The 27,701-nt window shown below is 47.1% G+C and overlaps 1 protein-coding gene across 2 annotated transcripts; it reads left to right on the top strand.

Moving 5' to 3' along the window:
* Positions 1 to 235: 235 nt before the first annotated feature.
* Positions 236 to 27,453, top strand: NPR1 (natriuretic peptide receptor 1). 2 transcript variants are annotated; one of them, XM_070950424.1, is made up of 22 exons: positions 236 to 1,359; positions 6,509 to 6,708; positions 9,128 to 9,241; positions 9,825 to 9,960; positions 10,318 to 10,409; positions 11,737 to 11,872; positions 12,166 to 12,250; positions 13,358 to 13,478; positions 13,866 to 13,940; positions 14,087 to 14,164; positions 16,587 to 16,691; positions 19,199 to 19,270; positions 20,249 to 20,408; positions 20,643 to 20,798; positions 21,996 to 22,164; positions 22,415 to 22,561; positions 23,659 to 23,782; positions 24,002 to 24,070; positions 25,426 to 25,600; positions 26,216 to 26,314; positions 26,673 to 26,764; positions 26,902 to 27,453. In XM_070950424.1, exons 1-22 carry the CDS (start codon positions 501 to 503, stop codon positions 26,962 to 26,964), a joined length of 3,327 nt encoding a protein of 1,108 aa, XP_070806525.1. In that variant the 5' UTR covers positions 236 to 500; the 3' UTR covers positions 26,965 to 27,453. The 2 variants fall into 2 exon arrangements, with proteins under 2 accessions (XP_070806525.1, XP_070806526.1); XM_070950425.1 differs by lacking the exon at positions 236 to 1,359 and adding an exon at positions 4,446 to 4,551.
* The last annotated feature ends 248 nt before the right edge of the window (positions 27,454 to 27,701 follow it).

Below are 27,701 nucleotides of genomic sequence, written 5' to 3'. Positions count from 1 at the left end.
GTGGGGGGGAGGTAGATGTTATCTGGGGATAAGCCTTGCCCACAAATTACCCCCTTTTTTCCCTGCCAGGGTGGGGAGGAGGAGGAGGAGGAGGGGCTGCCTGGGCAGGAAGGGGTTAAGCTTAAGCTGCTTGGCTGGTGATAGCGAAGCCCTTTGCTCTGTTCAACCAGGAGGAGGGAAAAGGGAAAAAAAAGACTCCCACAATCTGGAGGTTTCACTCATTCCTGCCCCGTCTGAGCTTCGGGAAGGAAGGAGAGGCGGGCACCGCAGGATTTGCTGGGCTGGGGACCCCAGGAGACGCCAGGCGTGCCCGCCAGAGAGCTGGGCGGCTGGAGAAAGCAACTTGGGAGTGATCCCTGCCTTTGCCAGAGAGGCAGATCCAGGAGGGGAGTGAGTAGGGGGGGGGGGTCCTACCCCCAAAGCAGGGGAGTGGGCAAGTTTGGACAGCGGCTCTGGATAAACATGGGGTGCCCAGCTTGTGTGTGAACCCCGCCGGCTGCATGCCACCGCTCGGTGGGTCGTTGCCTAGGAAGGAATTTGGGGAAGGGGAGGAATTAAAGAGTTGGGGGTCTCTCTCTGTACCCCTTGCAAGAACTAGGAATCTGGGGAGGTCTCTAGAGTCAGATAAAGGAAGGAGTGTGGGTGGGCCGCAGGGGCACAGTTGGTGCCCCATGGAGGGTGTGATGCTGGCGTGGGCGCTGCTGGCCGTCTTGACTCAGTGGGATCGGGCCGACGGCGCCAACCTCATCCTGGCTGTCATCCTGCCACACCACAACACCACCTACCCGTGGGCCTGGCCACGGGTCGGCCCGGCCATCGAGCTGGCCATCCAGAAGGTGAACGCCCAGCCTGACCTCTTGCCGGGCTACACGGTGCAGCTGGTTTTCTCCAGCAGCGAAGACAGTCAAGGGATTTGTTCGGACATTACGGCCCCGCTCGCTGCCGTGGATCTGAAGATGGCCGACAACCCCCCTCACGTCTTCGTGGGACCGGGCTGCGTCTACACCACGGCGCCCGTGGCCCGCTACGCCAGACATTGGGGCCTGCCCGTGGTGACGGCGGCGGCCGAGGCCGTCGGCTTCAACCTCAAAGAAGACCAGTATGCCTTGGTGACCCGCACGGGAGCCAGCCACAGCAAGCTGGGCGAGTTCGGAGTCAGCCTCAGCCAGCATTTCAACTGGAGCAGCCGGGCTATGTTGCTCTACTGGGAGAACAATAAGGACGACCGTCCGTGTTACTTCGCCGTCGAGGGTCTCTACCTCCAACTGCCATCCTTCCACAACATGACGATCAAAGACGTCACGTTCATGGACACCAATTACACCGACCTCATCCAGGAGATCAAGGAGAAAGCTCGGAGTAAGTTCCCCGCCGACTTTGGGGCATCCTTCCGTTGTTGACCTTGGGAAGAAGAAGGAGGAGGAGGAGGAGCAATGGGGACAACCCTTCTCTTCTCTTTTAAGGGGGCTGGGGAGCAGGGAAAGCACTTGGTGGGTTCTCGGAGGGATTCTTGCCGAAGTTTGGTTGGCATCTAGAGAAGGAACTCCTTGTCCTGCAGAAGGTCAGCTCTGTCAGGTGGGACCTCGGAGGTCCCGCCTTCGGGGTCTTCCTTGGGCCCACGAGCCTGTTTTCCAAGCTCGGGAGGGAGGGTCCAAAGAGTTGCCTCTGAGCATGGCCAGAAAGCTTCTGTTCACCACGGAGCCGATGGATGTTGTGCGACTCGCTTAACAATCTCCTCGCTTAGCGATGCAAATTTGGAACGACTCGCTTAGCAACAAAAATTCTGGTCTCTATTGTGGCTGTAAGTCGAGGAGTACCTGTATCAGGGAGGACTGAGCTAAAAAATCCATGCGGGCCAGCTAAATTTCCCGTGGCACGCATCATCCCCTCAAACTCCTCAAACTTCCTCTCTTTCGCCTGGGGTGAGTTGCGTTGTCATCTGCAAAGTTGTTATTTCAGGATCTGGCTTCTTTTCTCAGGAATGTTCCCAGATGTTCCAAGGCCCCCTCCCCAAAAAAGGAGCTTGCAAAACCCGTAAATCTTAACTCGAGGAATTAATATCCAGAGCTCCGCCGTTACGCTGAGTTTTTACTTATTTTTTGTCTTGCAAAATAGATATATTGCCATTCCGATATCCTCCCTCGCAGCCCGAACAGCTGGCCGGTTGATCCTCCTGGCAGGGGAAAGTCAGGAAATAAATATAAATCAATTTATCAGCCCTTGTCAGAATTGGACCCCGAGGCGTGTATATATACGGTCTCTCCATCTGCACGGGTCGATCCGAAGACTCCGGGAAGGCCTTGGGATGGGGAATCATCCCAGCTGAGAACTGAAAACTTATTTCATTTATTTATTTTATTTTATTAAATTTCTATACCGCCCTACTCCCGAAGGACTCAGGGCGGTGAACAGCCACAGAATAAAACACATAAATACAAAAATTTAAAATAGAATAAAAACGAATTAAATAATTTGGCTGAACAAATTTAAAAATACCCCCATAATTTAAAAACAAATTAAAATTTACATTTCAAAAGGGGAGAAGATTTAGGCCAGGCCATTTCAAAAAGAAATATATCTCTTTTTGGGGGAGAAAAATCGACTTTAAAACAAAAAAAAATCAATTTTGCAGCTGAATCCGGACTCTGTATGTTAACCTGTCCATTTGGACTTCTGCACAGGTTACCTGAGCCGAGGGCAGCTTGCTCGCAAAGGCGGTTCCCCAATTGAGGAATTCTGGCTTCCTTGCACCGTTGCACAATTGTGTGTGTGTGTGTGTGTGTGGGAGAGAATTGTGTTTGTGTGCGCTGGCAGGCATGTCCCTGCGTAGCCAAAGGTCCCCTCCCGTTCTCCAACTCCTGCCCTTCGCTTTCGGCTGTTTCCTGCTGATTTTAAAAGCTTCCCCGATAACGGATTGTTTGCTAGCAGGATCTTAAGGAAGGGAGGCTCCTTTGAGGTCATCTGTCCCATCCCTGTTCGATTCAAGGCGAGAGGTCCTGGCCGAGGACTTCTCGCCTCGGTTTCCTGACCGAGTTACGTAGCCTCCGTTTCCGGATTTCCAAGGATGGACAATAACATAATAATATAACTATAATAATAACAATAATAATAACTCTCTCGTGTCTCTCTCTCATATCTATCTGTCGGTCTGTATCTCTCATCTCTCTCTCTCTCTCTCTCATATCTGTCTCTCATATATCTCTATCATCTCATATCTATTTGTCTATCATCTCTCTCTCCTCTCTCTCTTTCTCATCTGTCTGTCTATCATCTCTCTCTCTCATCTATCAATTTATCTATTTATCATCTCTCTCTATCATCTCTCATATCTATCTGTCTATCTCTCTCATCTCTCTCTGTTGGTCTGTATCTCTCATCTCTCTCTCTCTCATATCTGTCTGTCTCTCATATATCTCTATCATCTCTCTATCTGTCTCTCTCTCCTCTCTATTTATCATCTCTTTCTCATCTCTCTCTATCATCTCTCATATCTATCTGTCTATTTCTCTCATCTCTCTCTGTTGGTCTGTATCTCTCATCTCTCTCTCTCTCATATCTGTCTGTCTCTCATATATCTCTCTCATCTCTATCTGTCTCTCCTCTTTCCCCCCCTCTCTCTATTTATCATCTTTCTCATCTCTCTCTCTCTGTCTGTCTATCTCTCTCATCTCTCTCTGTTGGTCTGTATCTCTCATCTCTCTCTCTCATATCTGTCTGTCTCTCATATCTCTCTCTCATCTCTGTCTCTCTCTCCTCTCTCCTCTCTATTTATCATCTCTCATCTCTCTCTCTCTCTCTCTCATCTCTCTCTGTTGGTCTGTTTCTCTCATCTCTCTCTCTCATATCTGTCTGTCTCTCATATATCTCTATCATCTCTCTCATATCTATCTGCCTATCTCTCTCTCATCTCTCTCTTTCTCTCTCTCATATCTGTCTATCTCTCTCATATCTATCTATCTGTCGATCAGTCTCTCGTCTGTCTGTCTCTCTCATATCTATCTCTCATCTCTCTCTCTCATCTCTCACTCTCTCATCTCTCTCTCTCTCTCAATCATCTTTATCTCTCTCTCACCTCTCTCTCTCTCTCTCTCTCTCAAGGGATTGTAGCGTGTGAAAGGCTTGGAATGGGCAGCCCTGCTTGGAAATAGCTGAGCCCCCAACGCAGGTTGGGAGAAGGGCTGAAAATTGCTTTCCCCCTCTCTTGCAAGTCAGCAAAACAGGAAAAAGCTGGCTCGGGCAGGGGGCTGCTGGCGTGTGCTGGGACCCCACCCGGGGGACAGAGCGTGTCCCTTGACCTTGGTTGCCGGTGGCGGGAAGGACGCTCGGCAGGAAAATAACAGGATGTCTCTCGGCCCGAGGCCCAGCGAGCGACTGCAAAAGAGCGAAAGTCCAGCCTCCCTCCTTTTGCCCGGTGTGCAATGGGTATAAAGGGATGCCCACCTGGGCTGGCACCTTTTCCTCTCTTTATGTGAACGGTAGCAATGCCAGCAGGGGTTGGGAGCAGTCCCGGGCTTGCAAGGATGCATCAAACCAACATGGTCCCCAATCATGGTTAGTTGGTTACGTCTGGGGGTGCCAGCCTCAGATGCATCCGATGCTCGTGGTTGTGGAAGCTTCTGCATTCGAGAGAGAGAGAGAGAGCGGAGATTCTTCCTCCCAAGGGGATCTTGTGGCAGGGAGTTCCGGAGGAAAATTGGACATTGTCCAAAGAAGCTTTGAGCCCCCCCCCCCCTGGTTCCTTCTTGGGGTCCGTTTCATTAAACTCCAGTAGCTTCAGAGAGCTCAGACTGGTTCCCACTCCCACAAACTCCGAATCGTGGTTATTTTTGTAAGATGAAAAAGGCTACTTTTCCGCTGGCCTAAACAAGGAGTAAGCGGTGGACAAACCCTTAATGGTGGTTTCTTCCCGGGTCTCCAGGGTGAAAGCTACCCCTGGGGAAAGGCGAGGGATTCATTTTGCAGAAAAAAAGGGAATTTAATTTCATTTTGGGGTGGGGTTTCTTTTCTTTTTTTTGGACTCGCAGCAGTAACCTTGCTTGTCGAAGCAAAACGGAGCTCGTTCGAATGTCCTTTTTGGCACCGTTTTCTTCCTCCTCCGCCCCAGCTGAATTTTTTTCTTTTTGCTGCCCAGGGTTTTGCCAAGCAGGGGGTCAGGCTCTGCCCGGGCGAGGAGGGCAGGTTGCTAGGTTTTTATCGTGCCCGGCAGCTCGGCTGGAAGCATTGGCTGCTTCCTTGCAAAGAGTCATCCAGAGGTATTTGTCAAAGCTGACGAGCCGAGGGAAAGGAGAACGAAAGGAGAAAGGAGAAAAGAGGAAAGAGGAAAGGAGGAAGGAGGAAAGGAGGAAGGTGGAAAGGAGAAAAGAGGGTCTTTCTGTCCCTCCATCTCTATCAAACTCTATCATCTATGCATTTATCCGTCTTTGTCTAAGTGTCTGTCTGTCTCCATCCATCTATTATCTATCTATCTATCTATCTATCTATCTATCTATCTATCTATCTATCTATCATCTATCCTCTCTCTCATCTATCTATCAACTATCTATCTCTATCTATCTCTATCTATCATCTCTGTCTCTCTCTCTCATCTCTCTGTCATCTATCTATCTATCTATCTATCATCTATCAACTATCTATCTCTATCTATCTCTATCTATCATCTCTGTCTCTCTCTCTCATCTCTCTCTCATCTATCTATCTATCAACTATCTATATCTATCATCTCTCTGTCTCTCATCTCTCTCTCATCTCTCTGTCATCTATCTATCAACTATCTATCTCTATCTATCTATCATCTCTGTCTCTCTCTCTCATCTCTTTCTCATCTCTCATCTATCTATCTATCTATCTATCTATCTATCTATCTATCTATCTATCTATCTATCATCTATCTATCTATTATCTCTCTGTCTATCTATCTATCTATCTATCAACTATCTATCTCTATCTCTCTCTATCTATCATCTCTGTCTCTCTCTCATCTCACATCCATCTATCTATCTATCATCTATCTATCAACTATCTTATCAACTATCTATCTCTATCTATCATCTCTGTCTCTCTCTCTCATCTCTCTCTCATCTCTCTATCTGTCTGTCTATATCTCTCTCATCTATCTATCTATCTATCTATCTATCTATCTATCTATCTATCATCTCTCTCTCTCTCATCTCTCTCTCATCTATCTATCTATCTATCTATCTATCTATCTATCTATCTATCTATCTATCTATCATCTATCTTTTTTTTACAGCTGACAGAGCAGGGACCAAAGATTGTGAACTGGGCAGGGAGTCCCGAAACCAGATCCGATCCAAACCTCCCAACTCTTTCATGACATACTGGAAGGGCTGGGGACGATGGGCTTTGTCGTCCGATCTCTGACACCATTGGGGGTGGGTGGGGGGTGGCGGGGAAAGCATCCTCCCCCCACCGTCCAGCCCCTTGGCTCTTCCATCCCGGGGTCTCCCCTTGTGCCGGTGTGTGAGTCGTTGTGCTGCTTCCTCCGCAGTTGTGTACGTCTGTTGCGCGCCCGACATCTTCCGCGGGCTGATGCTCCAGGCGCACCGCGAAGGCCTGACCGCCGGCGAATACGCCTTCTTCTACATCGATCTCTTCGGTACCACCCTCCGGAGCTCCCGATTTCCCGACGGGACACTTCCTTGGCGACGCGGAGATGGGAACGACGGGGCGGCCCGCGAGGCCTACAAGGTGAGTGCGGGGCAGGCAAGCTTCCTTGACCCCATCCGGGGTCAGAAGGACCGCGTGTCCGAATGCGCCGGGAGACGGAGAATTTCGTTCCCAGGCGTAATTTTGGTGCCGGCCAGGGGTTGAGTTTTGAACAAGCCAAAACTTTGGGTTAGATTCGGGGGTTGTTGGTAACCAGGTTAGGGCATCCCTTTCGGCTCCTTTCGCGGTCCGTGGGGCAGGTAGTCCTCGATTTACGACCGCAAATGGAACCCCTGAATTTTCGGTTGTTCACTGAGACGTTTGGGAAGGGAGTTTTACGACCCGTTTTACGACCGAGGACTAGCTAAGGGCCCCTTGGGGAAGGGTGGGGGGGGGGGGCAAAAATAGCTCAGGGAGGGGAGGGGGAGGCTAAAGTTGAGGGTTCCCCCACTTCATGTGTTTAAGAAGAGACGGGACGGTCCCTTATCTAAAAGGGTAGAGGCCGGACTCCTGCCTGAGCAGCGGGCTGGACTAGAAGATCTCCATGGTCCCTTCCATCACTTTTATTCTGTTATTCTCCTTTCCTTCTTTCCTTTCCTTTTTCTTCTTTCCTTTCCTTCTTTCCTTTCTTTCCTTTCCTCCTTTCCTTTCCTTTCTTTCCTTTCCTTTCTTTTTCTTCTTTCCTTTCCTTCTTTCCTTTCCTTTTTTCCCCTTTCCTTTCTTTTTCTTCTTTCCTTTCCTTCTTTCCTTTCCTTTCTTTTTCTTCTTTCCTTTCCTTTTTCTTCTTTCCTTTTCTCCTTTCCTTTCCTTTCCTTTCTTTCCTTCTTTCCTTTCTTCTTTCCTTTCCTTTCTTTTTCTTCTTTCCTTTCCTTTCCTTTCTTCTTTCCTTTCCTTTTTCTTCTTTCCTTCTTTCCTTTCCTTTCTTCTTTCCTTTCCTTTCTTTTTCTTCTTTCCTTTCCTTTCTTTTCCTTCTTTCCTTTCCTTTCTTTTCCTTTCCTTTCCTTTCTTTTTCTTCTTTCCTTTCTTTTTCTTCTTTCCTTTCCTTTCCTTTCCTTCTTTCCTTTCCTTTCCTTTCCTTTCCTTTCCTTTCCTTTCCTTTCCTTTCCTTTCCTTTCCTTTCCTTCTTTCCATCACTAGAGGTTGTCAAGAAGAGACTGCACATCCATTTGTCTTCAACGCTCTAAATTCTGCTGCTTTACCAGGGGGCTGGACTAGAAGACCTCCAAGATCCCTTCCAGCTCAATTCTATTCTAAAGATTCTGGAGCTCCCACCCCCAACCCCCCCCCAAAAAAACCCTGCAAGAAATCTTTGATGCAATTGAGCGGGGGTCTTGAATTCGGATTCTTGCTTTGGAAAGGAGGCCCCCAGGCCGGGGACGAGGGGTTGCGGAGTGACCGGAAGGGGCTCGCCTATCGCCAGCCCGGCCTGCTTTTCTCTCCTCCGGCCTTGTTTGAAAGAAAGGAAGGAAGTGAGATAAATTGCCCGGATGTTGAAGCCGGCAGGTTGCAGCTATTAATAAACCCCCGTTGAGCTAAAAGTTGCTCTTTTCAACTTAAAAAAGGGGATCGTTTTGGGGTAGGGGGAGGCAGTTTGAGAAGCTGAAAAAAGATTAAAAAGGGAGCAGGCCGTTCCCGGAAAAGCCGATCCGTGGTCGTTTTTCCGTTCCTCGTTCCGTAGAACCTCCAGCCTCAGGGGCAGTGTATCAGGCTGAATTTTTGCCAGCGATAAACGAAGGCCCAGAAAAACCTCAAAGAAAATAAGATCCCACCAGGGGGAAAAGTCTTAAATTTGGATGATTTTTCTCGGCCATCACGAAGTTATCATCCTGTGTTTGCTCTCTTGGTCGCTAAACGACCAAGGTTATAAGTCGAGGACTACCCACAGCGAGGGGTTTCTGGCCCAGGCAACGGGGTTGGATCGGATGATTTCCCTAAGCTTCTTGCTTTCTACGATTCGGCGGAGGATCTCATCCGCAAAACACGGCTCCGTGGAGCCTCCATGGGTGAGGGAAGTCTACCTGAAGAGTTATACGTTGAGGACTGCCCACAGCGAGGGGTTTCTGGCCCAGGCAACGGGGGTTGGATATCGGATGATATCTCTTAATTTCCCTGCTCTCTATGATTGTAGGGAGGATCTCGTCTGCAAAATGGCTCCGCGGAGCCTCCATGGGTGGGGGAAGTCTACCTGAATGGTGGTGGGCGAGGTGGGGGGGGGGAAAAGCTTTGAAAAAAAAAGTTGCCGAGTGACATAAATTCAGAATCGGGCGGTTGGGCCAAAGGTTTTTGGGGTTTCGAAACTCCCGCTGGCTCGGCTGTCGGGCAGGGAGGATGGGAGTTGTAGTCCATCTCCCGGAAGTGTCTCGAAACAGGCTGGTGGGCTCAAGTTAATGATGCTAGATAATCTGCCTCCCGCCCCCAATATTGGGGTAAAGTCATTTTGTCCTTCTTGACCCCCCCCCAGGCTGTCATGCTCCTCACTTACGCCGAACCCCAAAATCCTGAATACCGTCAGTTTCTCCAGTACATCAAACGTACCTCCCAGGAGCAGTTTAACTTCACCGTGGAAGACGGACTGGTAAGGAGGAGACGAAGTCGAGGCAAAACGTAGAATAATAGGCTTGGAAGGAACCTTAGAGGTCTTCTAGTCCAGCCCCCTGGGGAAAAAAAAAACCCATATTTTTTTTCCATATTTGGGGCTGAAAAGTGGCAATCCTCGAACTCGGCACCCAACGCCAGGCTTGAATTCCAGCCTGGTTCCCACTTGCTGTTGAATCTCCAGGCAGGTTTAACCATCATCAGTGGAAGAAGCCATGCTGGCTTGTTCCCCTTGTCTCGGCCGCGCATCCCGCGTGGAAATGAGGCCACCCAGCGATCCATCTCTTTCGAGAGGAGCGCGAAGAAGGGAACCCAGCCAGGTTCGCAAGCGGGCCAGGTGCGCGTCGTGACTTCCCGGCACAATCTTGGGGCCGGCCGCAAAGCCGCGATTGCTCCTTTGGCACCCTCGCGAGTGGATTTGGGTCTTGGAATCGAATCCTTCGCACGCCTGACTCAGTGCCCACCCCCCCCCGGCCTAGCTCTCGAAGCAGTGGGTTTGATCCTCCCCACTTCTCCAGCTTTATCCATCCCTGGATCCTGAAAAAAATCTCTAAATTTTCCAGGAAAATTTCATCGCGGGGGCTTTTCACGACGGGGTGATGCTTTATGCCCAGGCGGTAAACGAGACGTTGGCGCAGGGCGGCTTTCCCGCCAATGGCACAGCCATCACACTCCAAATGCGTAACCGGACTTTCTACGGTCGGTATCCCTGCAGATACTAATTTAAGGGTCGAAACATCCCTGGGGTGGGGTCTCCAATGGCAGACAGGCTTAGAATCCATCAGGAGGGGACCTCAAGAGGTCATCCAGCCTGACCCTCCGCCGATGGTGCAACTCCCCCCTTAGAACAGTGATTCTCGTTTGGGCCGCTTGACGTTCTTAAATCGATCAGTATTTTACCTCATAAAATAAAAATGGAGATGTTTTAAAAGGTTTTAATTTAAGGCCTAAGACCCTCCTGGGGGGGAGTGTCTCCTTGCGGGTGGAAATTTCGGACATTTGAAGGTTTGGGGTTATTTTATTTTATTTTATTTAAAAAATCCTTCTGCCTTGCAGGAATCACGGGGGCCATGCGGATCGACCAGAATGGGGACCGGGAAATGGATCACTCCCTCTGGGATTTAGATCCGGCCAGGGGAGAGTTTGAGGTTAGTGGAATGGCGAAAAAAAAAAAAAAAACTTGGCTTGGAGTTGTAGAGACCCACCCGTGATTTGGATCCGATCAAAGAAATTTCTACGCTGTTCTAGAAGAATCTTTCAACTCCCAGAATCCCCCAGCCAACCTGCTTTAAGAAGGGTGGACTTCAACTCCCAGAATCCTCCAGCCAGCATGCTTTAAGATGGGTGGACTTCAACTCCCAGAATCCCCCAGCCAGCATGCTTTAAGAGGGGTGGGCTTCGACTCCCAGAGTCCCCCAGCCAGCATGATTTAAGAGAAGTGGACTTCAACTCCCAGAGTCCCCCAGCCAGCATGCTTTAAGAGGGGTGGACCTCAACTCCCAGAATCCCCCAGCCAGCATGCTTTAAGAGGGGTGAACTTCAACTCCCAGAATCCCCCAGCCAGCATGCTTTAAGAAGGGTGGACTTCAACTCCCAGAATCCTCCAGCCAGCATGCTTTAAGATGGGTGGACTTCAACTCCCAGAATCCCCCAGCCAGCATGCTTTAAGATGGGTGGACTTCAACTCCCAGAATCCCCCAGCCAGCATGCTTTAAGAGGGGTGGACTTCAACTCCCAGAATCCCCTAGCCAGCATGCTTTAAGAGGGGTGGACTTCAACTCCCAGAATCCCCCAGCCAGCATGCTTTAAGAGGGGTGGACTTCAACTCCCAGAATCCCCCAGCCAGCATGCTTTAAGAGGGGTGGACTTCAACTCCCAGAATCCCCCAGCCAGCATGCTTTAAGATGGGTGGACTTCAACTCCCAGAATCCCCCAGCCAGCATGCTTTAAGATGGGTGGACTTCAACTCCCAGAATCCCCCAGCCAGCATGCTTTAAGAATATGGACTTCAACTCCCAGAATCCCCCAACTAGCATGCTTTAAGAGGGGTGGACTTCAACTCCCAGAATCCCCCAGCCAGCATGCTTTAAGAATATGGACTTCAACTCCCAGAATTCCCTAGCCAGCATGCTTTAAAACGGGTGGACTTCAGCTCCCAGAATTCCCCAGTCAAATGACTGGCTGGGGAATTCTGGGAGTTGAAATCCATCCCTCTTAAAATCACTGAGTTAAGGTTACCCACTCCCAAATAATATAAATATATCTATATCTATATCTATATCTATATCTATATCTATATCTATATCTATATCTATATCTATATCTATATCTATCTATCTATCTATCTATCTATCTATCTATCTATCTATCTATCTATTTAAATCCTCTTTTCCCTTCTGGTTTCTCTCTCTCTCTCTCTGTCTTTGTCTCTCTCTCTCTCTCTCTCTCTCTCTGTCTCTCTTTCTCTCTCTGCAGCTCGTGGCCAATTACAACGGGACCACCAAAAAGATCGAAATGATCCCCGGGAAAAGGATCCATTGGCCAGGCAACACCATACCGAGAGACGTGCCCTTTTGCGGATTTGAGAATGACAATCCTCTTTGTCAGAAAGGTGCAGCTTTGGGGTGCCGTGGAAAGAAACATGCCCGAAATGGGCTTGACTGCGGAACTCCCTTCCACTTGAATTGTGGACTGGGGCAAGGGACCACCAAAATATATCCAATATAGATGCATATATTCAGGTGGGATTTAAACCACCTTGACTGAGCTGGTTTAGAAGATTTGGGGGTTTGTTTTTCATTGGTTTAAATGTTGATCACGGACGCCGCCAAATTGGGATCGGCTTCGTCCGAGGAATCTCCTTCCTCTGTTTTTATTTTTATTTTTTTTCCTTCTCCCTCCCAGCTTCTTTCTCCTTGCTGGAGATCTTGTCGCTTGTGATGACTTTGCTCCTCTTCGGCATCATCGTCACGGCCTTCTTTGCCTACCGGTGAGTTTGCAGAGTTGATCCCACCCGGCAGAAAAATCGATTTTTATGCTTCGGGTCTGGGATCCACTTGATTTTCAGGCAGGATGTTCATGACTGGTTGATCCCCAATGGGCCTTCCTCGGCTCCCCCCAATGTTTGTTTATGCAAAGCTAATTCTGAGCGATGCTATTTAAACCGAAGCCAATTCTGAGCGATGCAGATTAAAGCAAAATCAATTTTGATCGATGCAGTTGAAAGCAAAGCCAATTCTGATTAATGCATTTACAATGAAGCCAATTCTGAGCCATGAAGATTAAAGCAAAATCAATTCTGATCAATGCAGTTTAAAGCAAAGCCAATTCCGAATGAAGCCTTTAAAATGAAGCCAATTCTGATTAATGCAGTTTAAATCAAAGTCAATTCCGAGTGATGCATTGAAAACGAAGCCAATTCTGATTAATGCAGTTTAAAGTCAATTCCAAGTGAAGCATTTAAAACGAAGCCAATTCTGAGCAATGCAGTTTAAAGCAAAGCCAATTCCGAATGAAGCCTTTAAAATGAAGCCAATTCTGATTAATGCAGTTTAAATCAAAGTCAATTCCGAGTGATGCATTGAAAACGAAGCCAATTCTGATTAATGCAGTTTAAAGTCAATTCCAAGTGAAGCATTTAAAACGAAGCCAATTCTGAGCAATGCAGTTTTAAGGAAAGTCAATTCTGAGCGAAGCCTTTAAAATGAACCCAATTCTGATTAATGCAGTTTTAAAGTAAAATCAATTCTGAGTGAAACATTTAAAACAAAGCCAATTCTGAGCAATGCAGTTTAAAGTCAAGTCAATTCCGAGTGAAGCATTTAAAACAAAGCCAATTCTGATTCATGCAGTTTAAAGCAAAGCCAATTCTGAGCGATGCATTTAAAACGAAGCCAGTCCCGAGCTGCTAATTAACGGGAAGATTTTATGAGATGGGTTGGGTAGCGATGGGGGAAATGGCGAGGGCTGTTTTGCTTTTCACCATCGGAACTGGTGGTGGCGGGATTGCCTGTTTGCAAAATAAAAAAAGGAAGAAAATTGAGGGATGGGCCAACCATACCTTTTGCCTCGGTGTGTTTTCCCCACGCCGTTATAGGAAAATGAAGTTGGAAAAGGAGCTGGCTTCCGAATTTTGGCGTGTCAGCTGGGAGGACGTGCAGTCGAGCAACCTGGAGAAAAACTTACGCAGCATGGGGAGCAAAGTCACGCTCTCGCTGGTGCGTACCCGCTTTTGTCGGTCTCCAAATAGGACCGCGGATTTTCTTTGCGGATTTCAGATTTCTTTTAGAATGTGATTTTTTTGACTCCATACTGGGCCTCCCCTGCCTGGCTGGATAGCTCTTTTCCACATGGATTCCCTTGGTGCAGTGCGTACGCCACCCCTTTGAGGTAGGCCACCACTTCCCTTGTCGATTGCAAAACAGGTTTGATTTGTGGCCAAAGCCCCACAAATCAAATCTCCCCCCCCCCCAAATTCAGAGGCTGGAATCTCTTCTCAAAAGCTCAGAAAGAAGCAAAAGCTTGATTATTTGTTTTTGAGGGAGGGTCTCCTGCAAAAAGGGGTTTGTCCTCACCGCTTCCCCCCCCTCCCGTCTTTTCTGTAGAGAGGTTCAAATTATGGATCTTTGCTAACCACCGAAGGACAATTCCAGGTTTACGCCAAGACCGCTTATTACAAAGTAAGCTTCGTCTGGGATCGTTGTTGTCAGAAATGGGGAAGGCTCTGGGTTTGAGGGCTACTCCTACATTGGGGGGGGGGGTTCTTGGGGGGAGGGTCTCTTCTTTTCTCCCCAACACTGGGTCACCCTCCTCTTTTTTTCCCCAGGGGAACCTTGTGGCCGTAAAGCACATGAACCGGAAGCGCATCGATCTAACCCGAGATGTTTTGTTTGAGCTGAAACACGTAATTATATTTTATTCTTCCTTCTCTCTCTCTTTTTCTCTATCCACCTGCCGTCTCTCTCCCCGCTCTCTCTCTCTGTCTCTCTGTCTCCCTCTCTCTCTCTCTATCTCTGTCTCTCTTTCTCTGTCTCTTTCTGTCTCTCTCTCTGTCTCTCTGTCTCTCTCTGTGTCTCCCTCTGTCTTTCTCTCTGTCTCATTCTGTCTCTCTCTTTCTCTGCCTCTTTCTCACTCTGTCTCTCTCTGTCTTTCTCTGTTTCTGTCTCTGTCTGTCTCTGTCTCTCTGTCTCTTTCTTTCTCTCTCTCTCTCTGTCTCTGTCTCTATCTGTCTCTGTCTCTGTCTCTCTGTCTCTCTCTTTCCCTCTTTTTCAAATTATCTTTCTATCCTGCCTGTTCCTTCCTTATCTCTTTCTCTATTTATCTTTCTGTCATCTACCTTTTCCTTCCTTCCTGTCTCTATTGCTATATCTCCTCTATCTCTATCTATCCCTCCATCCATCCCTCTATCTATCTATCTATCTATCTATCTATCTATCTATCCATCTCCTTCCTTCCTCTATTGCTATATCTCCTCTCTCTCTCTCTCTAGCTCCTCCCTCCCTCCCTTCCTGTCTCTATCACTCTCTCTCTCTTCCTTCCTTCTTTCTTCTTTTCCCTTCCCTTCCCTTTTTCTTTCCTTCTTTTCCCTTCTTCTTCTTTCTAGTTTTCCTCCCTCCTTCCCCCCTTTCCTTCTTCCCTCCTTCCTTTTTCCCCTCTCCCTTTTTCTCTCCTCCTTTCCTCCTCTCCCTTCCCAAGGATCATACAGGAGGCAGCTGGGCAGCCTCAACCGGCTCCTTAGTAGGAAGGAAAGAGCCGGGAGGGGGGAGTGGGCCGAAGAGGAGGGGGGGCAGCCTGGCACCCGGACCCCCCCCTCTGCACCAGGGCGCCTGACTCATTAGCGAGGAAGCAGGAGGCCGATAGCCATCTGCTCCCCCCTTAATGAGCCGTGGGGTGTCTACGCTGGAGAAGCCGAGTTGCTCAGTCAGCTGTCCGCAAGGAAGGAGATAAGCCAGGATGAGACCTGGACAGACACAATGGCTGGGGATTAGCAGCCGGGCGGAAGGGGAAGCGGAGTCTTGCACCGGCTGGCTTGGGGGTGACCCGGGGCCCACCGGTGACGTGTGGGAGAAGGAGTCCAGCCCTTCCCCGGTCAGACCGGTGGCCTTCGAGAGGGAGGGTGCCAAGGGCGTCGCTTGGAGGGCATCCAAAGCCCATCTGTGCGTCGGTGGCGAAGGTGCCCGGGACGTGTTCACCCGTTCTTGCAACCCTGCTACAAAACCATCTCCGGATCCAACATGCCACGAACAAGCCAGCATGCCACAAACAAGCCAACAAGCTGGACACCAAGGGAAAAAGGGCTCAGCTTCCTCCAGGCGAGGTGCAAAGCTGGGTTTGAGAACTAGGTTTCCCCCCAGGCGACGTGTAAAACTGGGTTTATAAACTGAGTTTCCTCCAGGCGAAAGCTACGTTTGAAAACTAGATTTCCCTCCAGGCGACATGCAAAGCTGGGTTTGAAAACTAGATTTCCTCCAGGCGACATGCAAAGCTGGGTTTATAAACTGAGTTTCCTCCAGGAAAAAGCTAGGTTTGAAAACTAGATTTCCCTCCAGGCGACATTCAAAGCTGGGTTTGAAAACTAGATTTCCTCCAGGCGACATGCAAAGCTGGGTTTATAAACTAGGTTTCCTCCAGGCGACGTGCAAACAGCCTCACTTTTTTTCACCCGGCGAATGCTGGTCTGTGACTGTAATAAAGATTTGATTTGATTCACTGGAGACACAATGTTTACATTTTGGATTCCCAGGTTGGCCTTCGAGGCTTGGCGTAGGGCTCGAATTCGATTCCCGACCATCCACATTTGTAGACATCTGGGGGTGGGGGGGGCTGAGAAGGTGGATGGGAGGACCTAAGAGGTCATTTATCCGCATCTTTTGCTTCGGTGCCCTCCCCTGGAGAAATAGGCTGGCGATCGGAGGAGGAGGAGGAGAGCGGGTTGGACTAGATGACCCCTTAATGTCCCTTCCATTCCGAGTTTATGATTCTACTAACTATCCGATGGTGGTGGTGGTAGGATACATGTTCTTTGATTCAGTGACATCCCCCTTTCGGTAGAGCTTTCCAATCCGTTGTCTTCCTTCCTTCGTCTTCTCGCTTGTTGGGCTGAGCAGAAGGCCTCTGCCCATGTACAGAGTGCAAACCCCATTTTTTTTTAGCGGGGCATACGTTTGTTAAGTTGTTCTAAGTTCTAACCGGACTTGCAATGTTCCAGAGAGGGATTTGCAAAGTCCCTTGTGTGTGTTTGTACACTACCAAGACCAAGCGACTTTTTTCCCACCCTCTTCCCTCTTCTTCTTCCTCTTCCTCCTCCTCCTCTTCTCCCTCTCCAGATGAGAGACGTCCAGAACAAGCATCTGACTCGTTTCATTGGCGCCTGCATTGACCCCCCGAATATCTGCGTCTTGACGGAGTATTGCACTCGGGGGAGCCTGCAGGTACCCCAGGAGAGGCTAGGTAGCTGGGGATCAGAAAAAGAGGAAGGGCGAAGGAGAAAAAGGAAAAAGGAGGGGAAGGGAGGGAGGGGAAGGGAGGGAGGGACCCAGGCGAAACCTTCTGGCATTTTTCTCTTCCTCCTCTCCCTTGTCCGCCCTTTTTAAAAATTATTTTCATTCCAGGAAAGAGGTAAACGAAAGGTCAGGAGGAATTCATCAAAAAAACCCTAGACTCTAGCAATTTATTATTATTATTAATTATTTTTGGGAAGGGCGGTTTTATCTCTCTGGCTTGAAAGACTAGAGCCTGGATAGCTCTGCAGACAAGGCGCTATAATTTAACACCAGCTGTCTGCAATTTAAAGTAAGTTCGAACCTCGCCAAGGCTCAAGGTTGACTCAGCCTTCCATCCTTTCTAAGGTAGGTAAATTGAGGACCCGGTTTGTGGGGGCAATAAGCTGACTTTGTATAAATATACAAAAGTATGAAGGCTATTGCTGAGCACATTGTAAGCCGCCCTGAGTCTCCGGAAAAGGGCGGCATATAAATCAAATTAAAAATAATAATAATAATAACAGAATCACAGAGTCGGAAGGGACCTCGGAGGTCTTCTACTCTGACCCGTTGCTCAGAATGTAGAATAACGGAAGGGGCCTTGGAGGTCTTCTATTCTGACCCAAGATGATTTTAGACACATGGCTGTCCAGTCAAAACTTCCAATGATGGAGCATTTCATGTTGCTTTTTTCCCCCCATTTTATCTCTGATTTTAGTCTCTGGATTTAGGTGCCAGCCTCCAGCGGAGTCTTTCGTTTGCCAAGGAATGGGCCGTGCCATCTCGAGTCCGGCTGGGCACGGGGCCAAGGCGAGGGCGGGCAGGCAGAGGGGTGGGCAGGCGAGAATTTTTAATTAAAAAAGGACCCGGGGGAAGCTTTTTTTTAAAAAAACAAAACAAAACACAACAATTTTTCCCCCCTCCCGCCAGATAGAGAAGAAGCCAATTCCAGAGAGGTGATTTATGGCACGTGAGACGACTTGCATTTGTGTGTCAAAGAACAGCGGTTTCTACATGCCGAGGTTTCCGGCTGGCTGCTGCAGATAAATTGGGCAAAAGAAAGGCAGAGAAGAAATAACAAAGCAAACGGAGAAAAGGACACACAACTAACGGGGGTGGTGGTGGGGGGGTTTCGGGGGGGGGGGGTTCAGAGAAAAGAGAACATTGGATTTTTTAAATTGTTTTCTCCCCCAGGCCCAAACGCAGAAGCTGGAAGGATCATAAAAAGCCTCTTTTTCTCTGTTTGGCTCCAATTTTACTGTGTGCAGGAGATAAACGGGGAAAAAAGCAATGGAAAGTAATATATATATCTGAATATATATCATCTATCTGTCTGTGTGTCTGTCTCTCTATCTCTATCTATCTATCTATCTTTATCGATCTATCTATCTTTATCAATCAATCAATCAATCTAGCTAGCTATCTTTATCAATCGATCAATCTATATCAATCAATCAATCAATCTGTCTTTATCGATTGATCTATCTATCTATTTATCTATCTTTATCGATCTATCTATCTTTATCTATCTTTATCGATCTATCTATCTATCTATCTATCTATCTATCTATCTATCTATCTATCTTTATCAATCAATCAATCTACCTATCTATCTATCTTTATCAATCAATCAATCTACCTATCTATCTTTATCAATCTATCTATCTATCTATCTTATCTATCATCGATCTATCTTTATCTTTATCAATCTATCTATCTATCTATCTATCTATCTATCTATCTATCTATCTATCTTTATCAAACTATCGATCTATCAATCTATTTATCTATCTTATCTACCTATCTACCTACTTACCTACCTACCTACTTATCTACCTACGTACCTACCTGCGTATCTATCTATCTACCTGTCTGTCTGTCTATCATTATCTACCTACCTGTGTATTTATCTATATATCTATCTACCTAACTACCTATCTACCTATCTGCATATCTACCTATGTATGTATGCATCGACTGACCGACCTACCTACCTACCTGCATATCTATCTATCTATCTATCTATCTGTCTGTCTGTCTGTCTGCCTGCCTGCCTGCCTACCTACCTATCCAAGCAACTTCAGTAGAGAGTTATAAGCAAACTGCCTCTTCCAAATATATATATATATATATATAGATAGATAGATAGATAGATAGATAGATATAGATATAGATATAGATATAGATATAGATATAGATATAGATATAGATATAGATATAGATATAGATATATGTACACATATGCAATGGGGATAAATACATATATATAGGGAAGAATTGCACCATACCAAAAGGAGGTAGAGACTAAAATTAGAGATAAAGGAAAAGAAAGCAATGTAAAATGTTAAAAAAATGGTCGTAAGTCGAGGACTGCCTCGAAATGGGTCGAAAGGAAAGGGAGAACTGCCTTGAAATGACTTGTAAACCCATGTTGCTCCCCCCACCCATCCGTTTAGGACATCCTGGAGAATGACAACATCACCTTGGACTGGATGTTCCGCTATTCGCTCACCAACGACATCGTCAAGGTAAGCAAAGAGTAAAAAGAGATTTTTAGACTTAAGACGGAAAGCCATCCGTCCAACTCTTCTTCTGTCCTCTGATCATCATCAACATCATTGAATGACCCCATAATCCCTTGCGAGGTGGAGTCTGGGCAACTGAATGGAGCTAGTAGAGTGTTTTACTGGCCGGATGCCTTTCTTGTCACCAGTGCGGAGTTTTGTTCGGCAGATAATATTCTCCGTGTGCCGAGAGAGAGAAATTATCTGCCTCTACCTAATATCGAACTCGCAGCCTCCTGATTGTGAGGCGAGAGCTCCACCTCTAGGCCATCGCACCATTCCTCCTTCTGTCCTCTGATGTCCAGCTGAATTCCAGAAACATCCCCCCACCCCAAAATTAAGACAAGAATGATATTTTCAATGGCCGGACCACAGTTTTGTCAAGAGTTTGATCTGTAGGGGGATGGAGTTTGGGAATAAGGTGGACCGAAGGGCGTTTGTGAGGTGGCGGTGGGGATTTTCGGTCAAAAGAGTCAAAATGGCAGCCAGGAAAAGGCTGGGAGAGTTTGAAAGTTGGATCTGGGACTCAGCTGGAGAATAAACCTTGATTTAAAGGGCAATTTTTGTAGCTTGGGGTTGAAGTGAGGGGTCCTTGGTGCTCTCTGAGCTTGGTGGTTTTCTTCCAGACGTTTTTTGACCCAACTAGGTAACCTCATCAGTGCTAGAAGGAGCACTTGCAGCAAACCCCACTAGCGCTGATGCGATTACTTAGTTGGGTAATGAAACGTCTGCAAGAAAACCACCCAGCTGAGAGACCACCCAAGGAGACCCCTCAAACCTTGCTTTGCCCCCAAAGAACACAACTGCAGGAGGAGTCGTCTAGGATTCGTGAACTGACCTGGGGATTTGGCTCAGGATGATGGAGCGGGGAGTCTCGCCCACCCTGACGGTCTCTCCTCTCCTCTCCTCTCTTGCTCCTCTCCGTCTTCTCTCGGCTTCAAGGGGATGCTTTTCCTGCACCACAGCGTGATCGCCTACCACGGCAACCTGAAGTCGTCCAACTGCGTGGTCGACAGCCGTTTTGTGCTGAAGATCACCGATTACGGGCTGGAGAGCTTCCGCCAGGCGCCCGAGACGGACGATTCACACGCCCTCTTTGCCAGTGAGTTGCCCTCGGTGGGCGCAAGGCTTGTCAAAGGCCAAAATTTTGACCCCCGTGGGGATGCTGCGATGGCCGTATGTGGACCAACCGGCTGTAAGTCACTTTTTGTTGTGACTTCGGACAGTCGCTAACAAGTGCTCGTAAATCGAGGACTTCCTGTAGATTATCTTCCTTCTTGCCTGCTAGATCGGAAGGTCTTTAGCCCCGTCTGATCCCAGTTCCCCGTTTCTTTAGAGAGACTCTGGACGGCTCCCGAACTCTTGAGGTTGGGCACCAATGCCTGTCCGGGTACTCAGAAAGGAGACATCTACAGCTTTGGCATCATTTTGCAAGAAATTGCCCTACGCAACAGCGTCTTCTATGTGGAAGGGGTGGATCTGAGTCCCAAAGGTGAGAAGGAAAAAAAAAAATAGCCAATTTCCTTGGATGGAATTTGATGATTTTGATCTCATTAATGTAATCTGTCCTCGTTTTTCACAAGAAATCTAAAATCTGTCCGTATATCCTTGTTTCTAGCCTCGTTTCTCACAGGAAATCTAAAATCTGTCTTATTTAATTTATCTTTGTTTCTAGCTTTATTTCTCGCAAGAAATCTAAAATTTGTCTGTATAATTTATCCTTGTTTCTAGCCTCGTTTCTCGCAGGAAATCGAAAATCTGTCCATATAATTCATCCTTGTTTCTAGTCTCTTTTCTTGCAGGAAATCTAAAATCTGTCTATTTAATTCATCTTTGTTTCTAGCCTCGTTTCTCACAAGAAATCTAAAATCTGTCTGTATAATTTATCCTTGTTTCTAGGCTTATTTCTCACAAGAAATCTAAAATTTGTCCATATAATTTATCCTTGTTTCTAGCCTCGTTTCTCGCAGGAAATCTAAAATCTGTCTATTTAATTCATCTTTGTTTCTAGCTTTATTTCTCGCAAGAAATCTAAAATCTGTCTGTATAATTTATCCTTGTTTCTAGGCTTATTTCTCACAAGAAATCTAAAATTTGTCCATATAATTTATCCTTGTTTCTAGCCTCGTTTCTCGCAGGAAATCTAAAATCTGTCTATTTAATTCATCTTTGTTTCTAGCTTTATTTCTCGCAAGAAATCTAAAATTTGTCTGTATAATTTATCCTTGTTTCTAGCCTTGTTTCTCGCAGAAAATCTAAAATCTGTCTGTATAATTTATCCTTGTTTCTAGCCTCGTTTCTCGCCAGAAATCTAAAATCTGTCTGTATAATTTATCCTTGTTTCTAGCCTCATTTCTCGCAGGAAATCTAAAATCTGTCTGTATAATTCATCCTTGTTTCTAGCCTCGTTTCTCGCAGGAAATCTAAAATCTGTCTGTATAATTTATCCTTGTTTCTAGCCTCGTTTCTCGCAGGAAATCTAAAATTTGTCCATGTAATCTGCCCTCGTTTTTTAACAGGAAGCAACATCTGCTTTGGAATTCCTGGCGGGGGACAAAACCCATGCAATTTTTTTAAAAAATATGGGGCAATGTCCCTGCATCCTTTTTCTCCTCCTCGTGGGCGCCCTCCCAGGCATCTCCTAACGCCCCACATTTCTTCCCCCCCCCATTTTTTGGCCCTTTTCCAGAGATTATCAAGCGCGTCGCGAGCGGGGAACAACCTCCCTTTCGCCCCTCGACCAATCTGCCCTCCAATCTGGAGGAGGTGGTCCATCTCATGCAGAGGTGCTGGGCTGAGGACCCACAGGAGCGGCCGGATTTTCAACACATCAAAGGCATGTTGCGGAAGTTCAACAGGTAGAGCGTGGTGTGTGGGTGGGTGGGGACAGGACTGGCTGGGCTGGGCTGGGCTGGGCTGGATTTTCTGGCAGGTTTTGAAGATCAAGAAGTCATCCGAGGAGATCTGGTGAGGCGAGAGGTGGAGTTGGCCCAAACTTCCAGATTCTGGAACAGAGAGGACTAGGAACTTAGTTTGGTTTTCAAACGAAAGCTGGAAAGGGCCCAGGAAGCAGACTGGGTGGCTTCAGTCTCTGAATGTCGATGGCAGGGAAAACAGCTGCAACCTTTTGGATACGCTGCTGTCGCGGATGGAGCAGTACGCCAACAATTTGGAAGAACTGGTAGAGGAACGGACACAGGCCTACCTGGAGGAGAAGCGCAAAGCCGAGGCCCTCCTGTACCAGATTTTACCTCAGTAAGTCCGCTTCTTCCCCGCGATCTTAGCTGTCATCGCACAGTAGAGCCTTCCTGGACAGGAGCAGTCTATCTTTGCATGACAGAGGTTGGGGCTATTGATTCCCACTTTGCAACCGAGCTCTGCAACAAGACAGACATATTTTAGCTGGACAAATTTTCAGTTTGAGGTGGGTGGGATGAGACCTCCGTTCCTTTGAGGTTTTTTTTTGGGGAAAAGAGAGTTCAAGGGAAGATGTTCTTAGATTGAATAAGCTTCTTTTCTTCTCAGCCTGCCAGCTTTGATTCGCCCAATGAAGCCTAAAAGATACAGAATAGAATAGAATAGAATAGAATAGAATAGAATAGAATAGAATAGAATAGAATAGAATAGAATAACAGAGTTGGAAGGGACCTTGGAAGTCTTCTAGTCCAACCCCCTGCTTAGGCAGGAAACCCTACAAACCGCTTCAGGCAAATGGTTATCCAATCTCTTCTTTAAAAACTTCCAGTGTTGGAGCATTTACAACTTCTGGAGGCAAGTTGTTCTGATGATTAATGAATTAAGATTTATTTGTTTGTTTTATGAAAATGTATATGCCAACATTGATACATGATGAAGGACAAATATACATAGATATATAGATATATAATTACCGAAGTAGCTCTATTTTTAAAATTCAAGCTGTATGACTTGATCTTACTGTATAGTTAGTTTATGTATAGTTTGTTTAAATGTCTACGTCTGTATATGTATGTTTGTTTATTAAATAAAAAATAATAAAATAGAAAATGTATATGCCAACCATCTCACGAGGAAGGTACCCTCTCTCTCCATTCTTCCTTTATTTTTCACGCCCAGCCGTGGAAAAACTCCCAACATTTGGAATGGGAGGGGAGGAATACGGAGGGGGAAACGCCCAGCGATGCCAAGACGGAGGGACAGAGTGGCTTGGCGGGGGGCAACGATTGGTCCACGCTACCCCCTTACGCCCCCAAACCCTGTCCCCAGAAGCCGGACCTCGGTCAGCCCCAGCCGAGCCAGGATGTTACCTCCCTTCTGATTTCATCCTGTCCAAATTAACTCGTGGGTGTGACGTTGTACCCTTTCCCATCCAGCTCGGTGGCCGAGCAGCTGAAACGGGGGGAGACGGTGCAGGCGGAGGCCTTCGACAGCGTCACCATCTACTTCAGCGACATTGTGGGGTTCACCGCCTTGTCGGCAGAGAGTACCCCCATGCAGGTAAGCGCGGGGGGGTGGGGTGGGGTGGCAGGGAAGGCTCACAGAAGCTGGTCAAGTGTCCGTCTGGACTCAAGTTGGCTTGAAACCATCCCGCAAATCTTGGGTGCCTCTGGTTTCTTCCTTTGGGAAGGTGATGATGACGTCCCCTTGAAGAGACCCCTGGATTTGTTCCACCAGTTGGTCACTCTCTGTTTTTTTTTTCCTGCTTTATTTTCCCAGGTGGTGGCTTTGCTGAATGACTTATACACCTGTTTTGATGCAATCATTGATAACTTTGATGTCTACAAGGTAAGGACAGTCTTGTCATTTCTCTCTCTCTCTCTCTCTCTCTCTCTCTCTCTCTCTCTCTCTCCTATCAATCATAATCTCCATCCATCCTGTCTATCTTATCGATTATTTATGTTTTCCTTCCTTCCTTCCTTCCTTCCTTCCTTCCTTCCTTCCTTCCTTCCTTCCTCCCTTCTTTCCTTCCTTCCCTGTCTATCTCTGTCTAACATCTACCCATCCATCCATTTTTCTCCTTATCTATCAACCACAATCTCCATCCATCCATCTAGTCTCTTATCTATGTTTCCTCCCTCCCTCTCTCCCTCCTTTCCTTCCTTCCTTCCTTCCCTGTCTATCTTCGTCTGTCTATCATCTACCCATCGATCCATTTTTCTCCTTATCTATCAGTCACAATCTCCATCCATCCATCCATCCATCCAGTCTCTTATCTATGTTTCCTCCCTCTCTCTCTCCCTCCTTTCCTTCCTTCCTTCCTTCCTTCCTTCCTTCCTTCCTTCCTTCCTTCCTTCCTTCCCTCCCTGTCTATCTCTTTCTGTCTATCATCTACCCATCCATTTTTCTCCTCATCTATCAGTCACAATCTCCATCCATCCATCCATCCATCCATCCATCCATCCATCCTGTCTATTATCATAGATAAGAGATAAGAGATAAGATCACAGATAAGAGATAAATCATAGATGTTTCCTCCCTCCCTCCCTCCCTCCCTCCCTTCCTTCCTTCCTTCCTTCCTTCCCTCCCTGTCTATCTCTTTCTGTCTATCATCTACCCATCCATCCATTTTTCTCCTTATCTATAAATCACAATCTCCATCCACCCATCCATCCATTCATCCACCCAGTCTCTTATCTCTTATCTATGTTTCTTCCCTCCCTCCCTTCCATCCTATCTATCTATCTATCTATCTATCTATCTATCTATCTATCTATCTATCATCTATCTATCTATCTATCTATCTATCTATCTATCTATCTATCATCTATCTATCTATCATCTATCTATCTATCCACCTATCTATATTTCTCCTATCTATCTATCTATCTATCTATCTATCTATCTATCTATCTATCTATCTATCTAATCTACCAGTATCTATCTACCTATCTCCACACATCCATAATGCCTGTCTGTTTGTTCATCTTCCTCTCTTTTGTATTGATGGTTGAACCTCATCCTATCTTCTGGTTAGTGTACTCACCAATAAATGTAAGAATTGCGGACTTCAACTCCCAGAATTCCCCAGTCCCAACGCGTGGAGTTCAACGCCCACAACTCTGGAATTCTGGGAGTTGAAGTCTACAAACCCTTACAAGCCACCCAGGCTGAGAAGAACCGTTGCTGTGTTCTTTGTCTAGGTGGAGACAATCGGGGACGCCTACATGGTGGTGTCCGGATTACCGGTTCGCAATGGCCGATTGCACGCCCGCGAGATTTCCCGCATGTCCCTGGCCCTCCTGGAAGCCGTTCGCAACTTCAAAATTCACCACCGGCCTGAAGAGCAACTCAAACTGCGGATTGGCATCCATAGCGGTGAGGAGCTTCTTGTGTGTCTATCACAAACACGGGTTGGTGTGGAAAGGAGTGTGTAAGAGACAGGAAGATAGATCCTGCAATTATGGTGCTTCAGAAGTCAGTAGATCTGACATATACGGTCAAGACGTTAACCCAGTTTCTTGCAGCGGTCCAAATGTTGATGAGCTTTTGACGAACCATGGAGGTTGAACCATGAAATAACCGGGAACCAGGTTTGCATGTTGTGATTTCTCCGGCATTGACAAAGGAGACCTTGGGGATGTGACTTTGAACGGCGGTTCTCCAAAACATGTTCTAGGATTCTCAGGGAAGGGAGGCGAAAAGGAGAACTAGCCACCAATCTGGGTTTGATGGCTCCCCGGAGATCTAAATCATGGTCTAGAAGAATCAGCACTTGAATTCTCTCAAGCTCTCATTCGGTTCACCTCTGAAAGCGACATTTAGAACCAGATCCTTCACAAGCCAAGATAGGAAGAAAAAAAAATTCCCCTATTATTCCTGGTTAGATCTGAATATTGTAGTTTCAAGATCGGTCCTTATAATCAGGTCAAGGAATAGTGGTTAGAAGCCATCTCGTTGACCTTGCTGACCCATCGTATTTTCTCCCTCAAGGTCCAGTCTGCGCAGGAGTTGTAGGCTTGAAGATGCCTCGTTACTGTCTCTTTGGAGACACTGTCAACACGGCTTCACGCATGGAATCCAACGGTGAAGGTAAGTGATTTTGGGAGAAGAACGAAGAAGGTGAGGTTAAGGAGATGGTAGAATAACTGACCTAGGAGAAGACTTTGAGGCTACTTGGTTGAAGACAATTTCTACCGAGCCTGTTGAAGCAATTTGCTTCTACAAGGACCATGTGAAGCGAGAACATCTTGAGAAGAACCAACTGAGGCCATCTCCTTCGTGGTTGCATCCATGTAGCACAAGAGTGATCCTTCAGGACTTCTTCAACTTCCCAGTCTTGCTGGGAAGGCTTCCTAGTCTCCATCTCAGCTCCCTTTCTCCAGTTCAGTCTTTCTAAATCCAGATGTTCTGTACAGATGTTCTAATGCACCTCCTCTGGTCATTCCAGCATTGAAGATCCACTTATCGGCGGCCACCAAAACCATCCTTGAGGAGTTTGGGTGCTTCGAACTGGACCTCCGAGGAGACATAGAGATGAAGGTGAGGGGGATGTGTGTTGGGTTGAAGGTCCTCCCTGCATCTGGGTTCTTGAGTCACTGGGTGGCCGATGGCTCTGGAGGCACCTTCTTCCTGAACTCTGTTTGACCTTCTGTCCTCCATCTCGTTCCTACTCACAGGGCAAGGGGAAACTCCGGACGTACTGGTTGATGGGCGAAAGGGTCAGCAGTACCCGAGGATGATGAGAAGATGGAGAAGACGCTTACTCCTGCTTCCTTCAAGGACATCTTAGCTGAGGCACCCAACTGAGACTGTCTTCGAAGAACCTATTGGCTTGGAGTTAAGGGCACCACCAATGGACGTCAGAGGACTATTCTTGCTCCCCTGCCCCATTTCCTTTCGCTTCTTCATCACCCCGCAAATCTGGTCCCCAGGGTCCTAAGGTTGGGTAGATCAGGAGATGATGATCAGGAAGACACCATCTTCTCTACCTGCATGATGGGAAGTTCTGGAGAAGTTGGCTTAAGCTCCATCACTTTTACGGGCCACCTCCTCATCTTTTCTGGGGATGTTGGACAATTGGAACTTCTGTGGTTGAGTCGGCGTGGCAATTAAGGGAGGCCCGGACCCTACACAACTCTTGTGACAGTCGAGCTCTACACAGAGACACAACCCTGTTGTGGGTTCCCGGAAGCTGCAGATTTTACAATAAACGGAATGTATTAAGTCAACTCCCTCTTTCATTTTTGGTTGAAGCTCTAAGAAGAGGGTCACAGAGGGTCTTTTTCTCGTGTTAAGCTTCGGACACAGCTTTGTGTGTTCATCTTTCCGTCCGTCCTTCCATCCCTCCCTCCTGTTTCACGGCGGTGCCTTCTGGGCTCCCTTAAAAATCCCTCCCCGCTGAGACACACCTCTAATTCAGCTGATTTTAAAACTTGGTTCATTCTTTCTTTTCTTTAAACCAACATATCACAAATCT

The sequence above is a fragment of the Pituophis catenifer genome, unplaced genomic scaffold (assembly GCF_029215685.1).
Source record: "Pituophis catenifer annectens isolate HBS135680 unplaced genomic scaffold, rPitCat1.0.hap2 SCAF_10, whole genome shotgun sequence".
Taxonomy (NCBI): domain Eukaryota; kingdom Metazoa; phylum Chordata; class Lepidosauria; order Squamata; family Colubridae; genus Pituophis; species Pituophis catenifer.
This window is presented reverse-complemented; position numbering and strand designations above follow the sequence as displayed.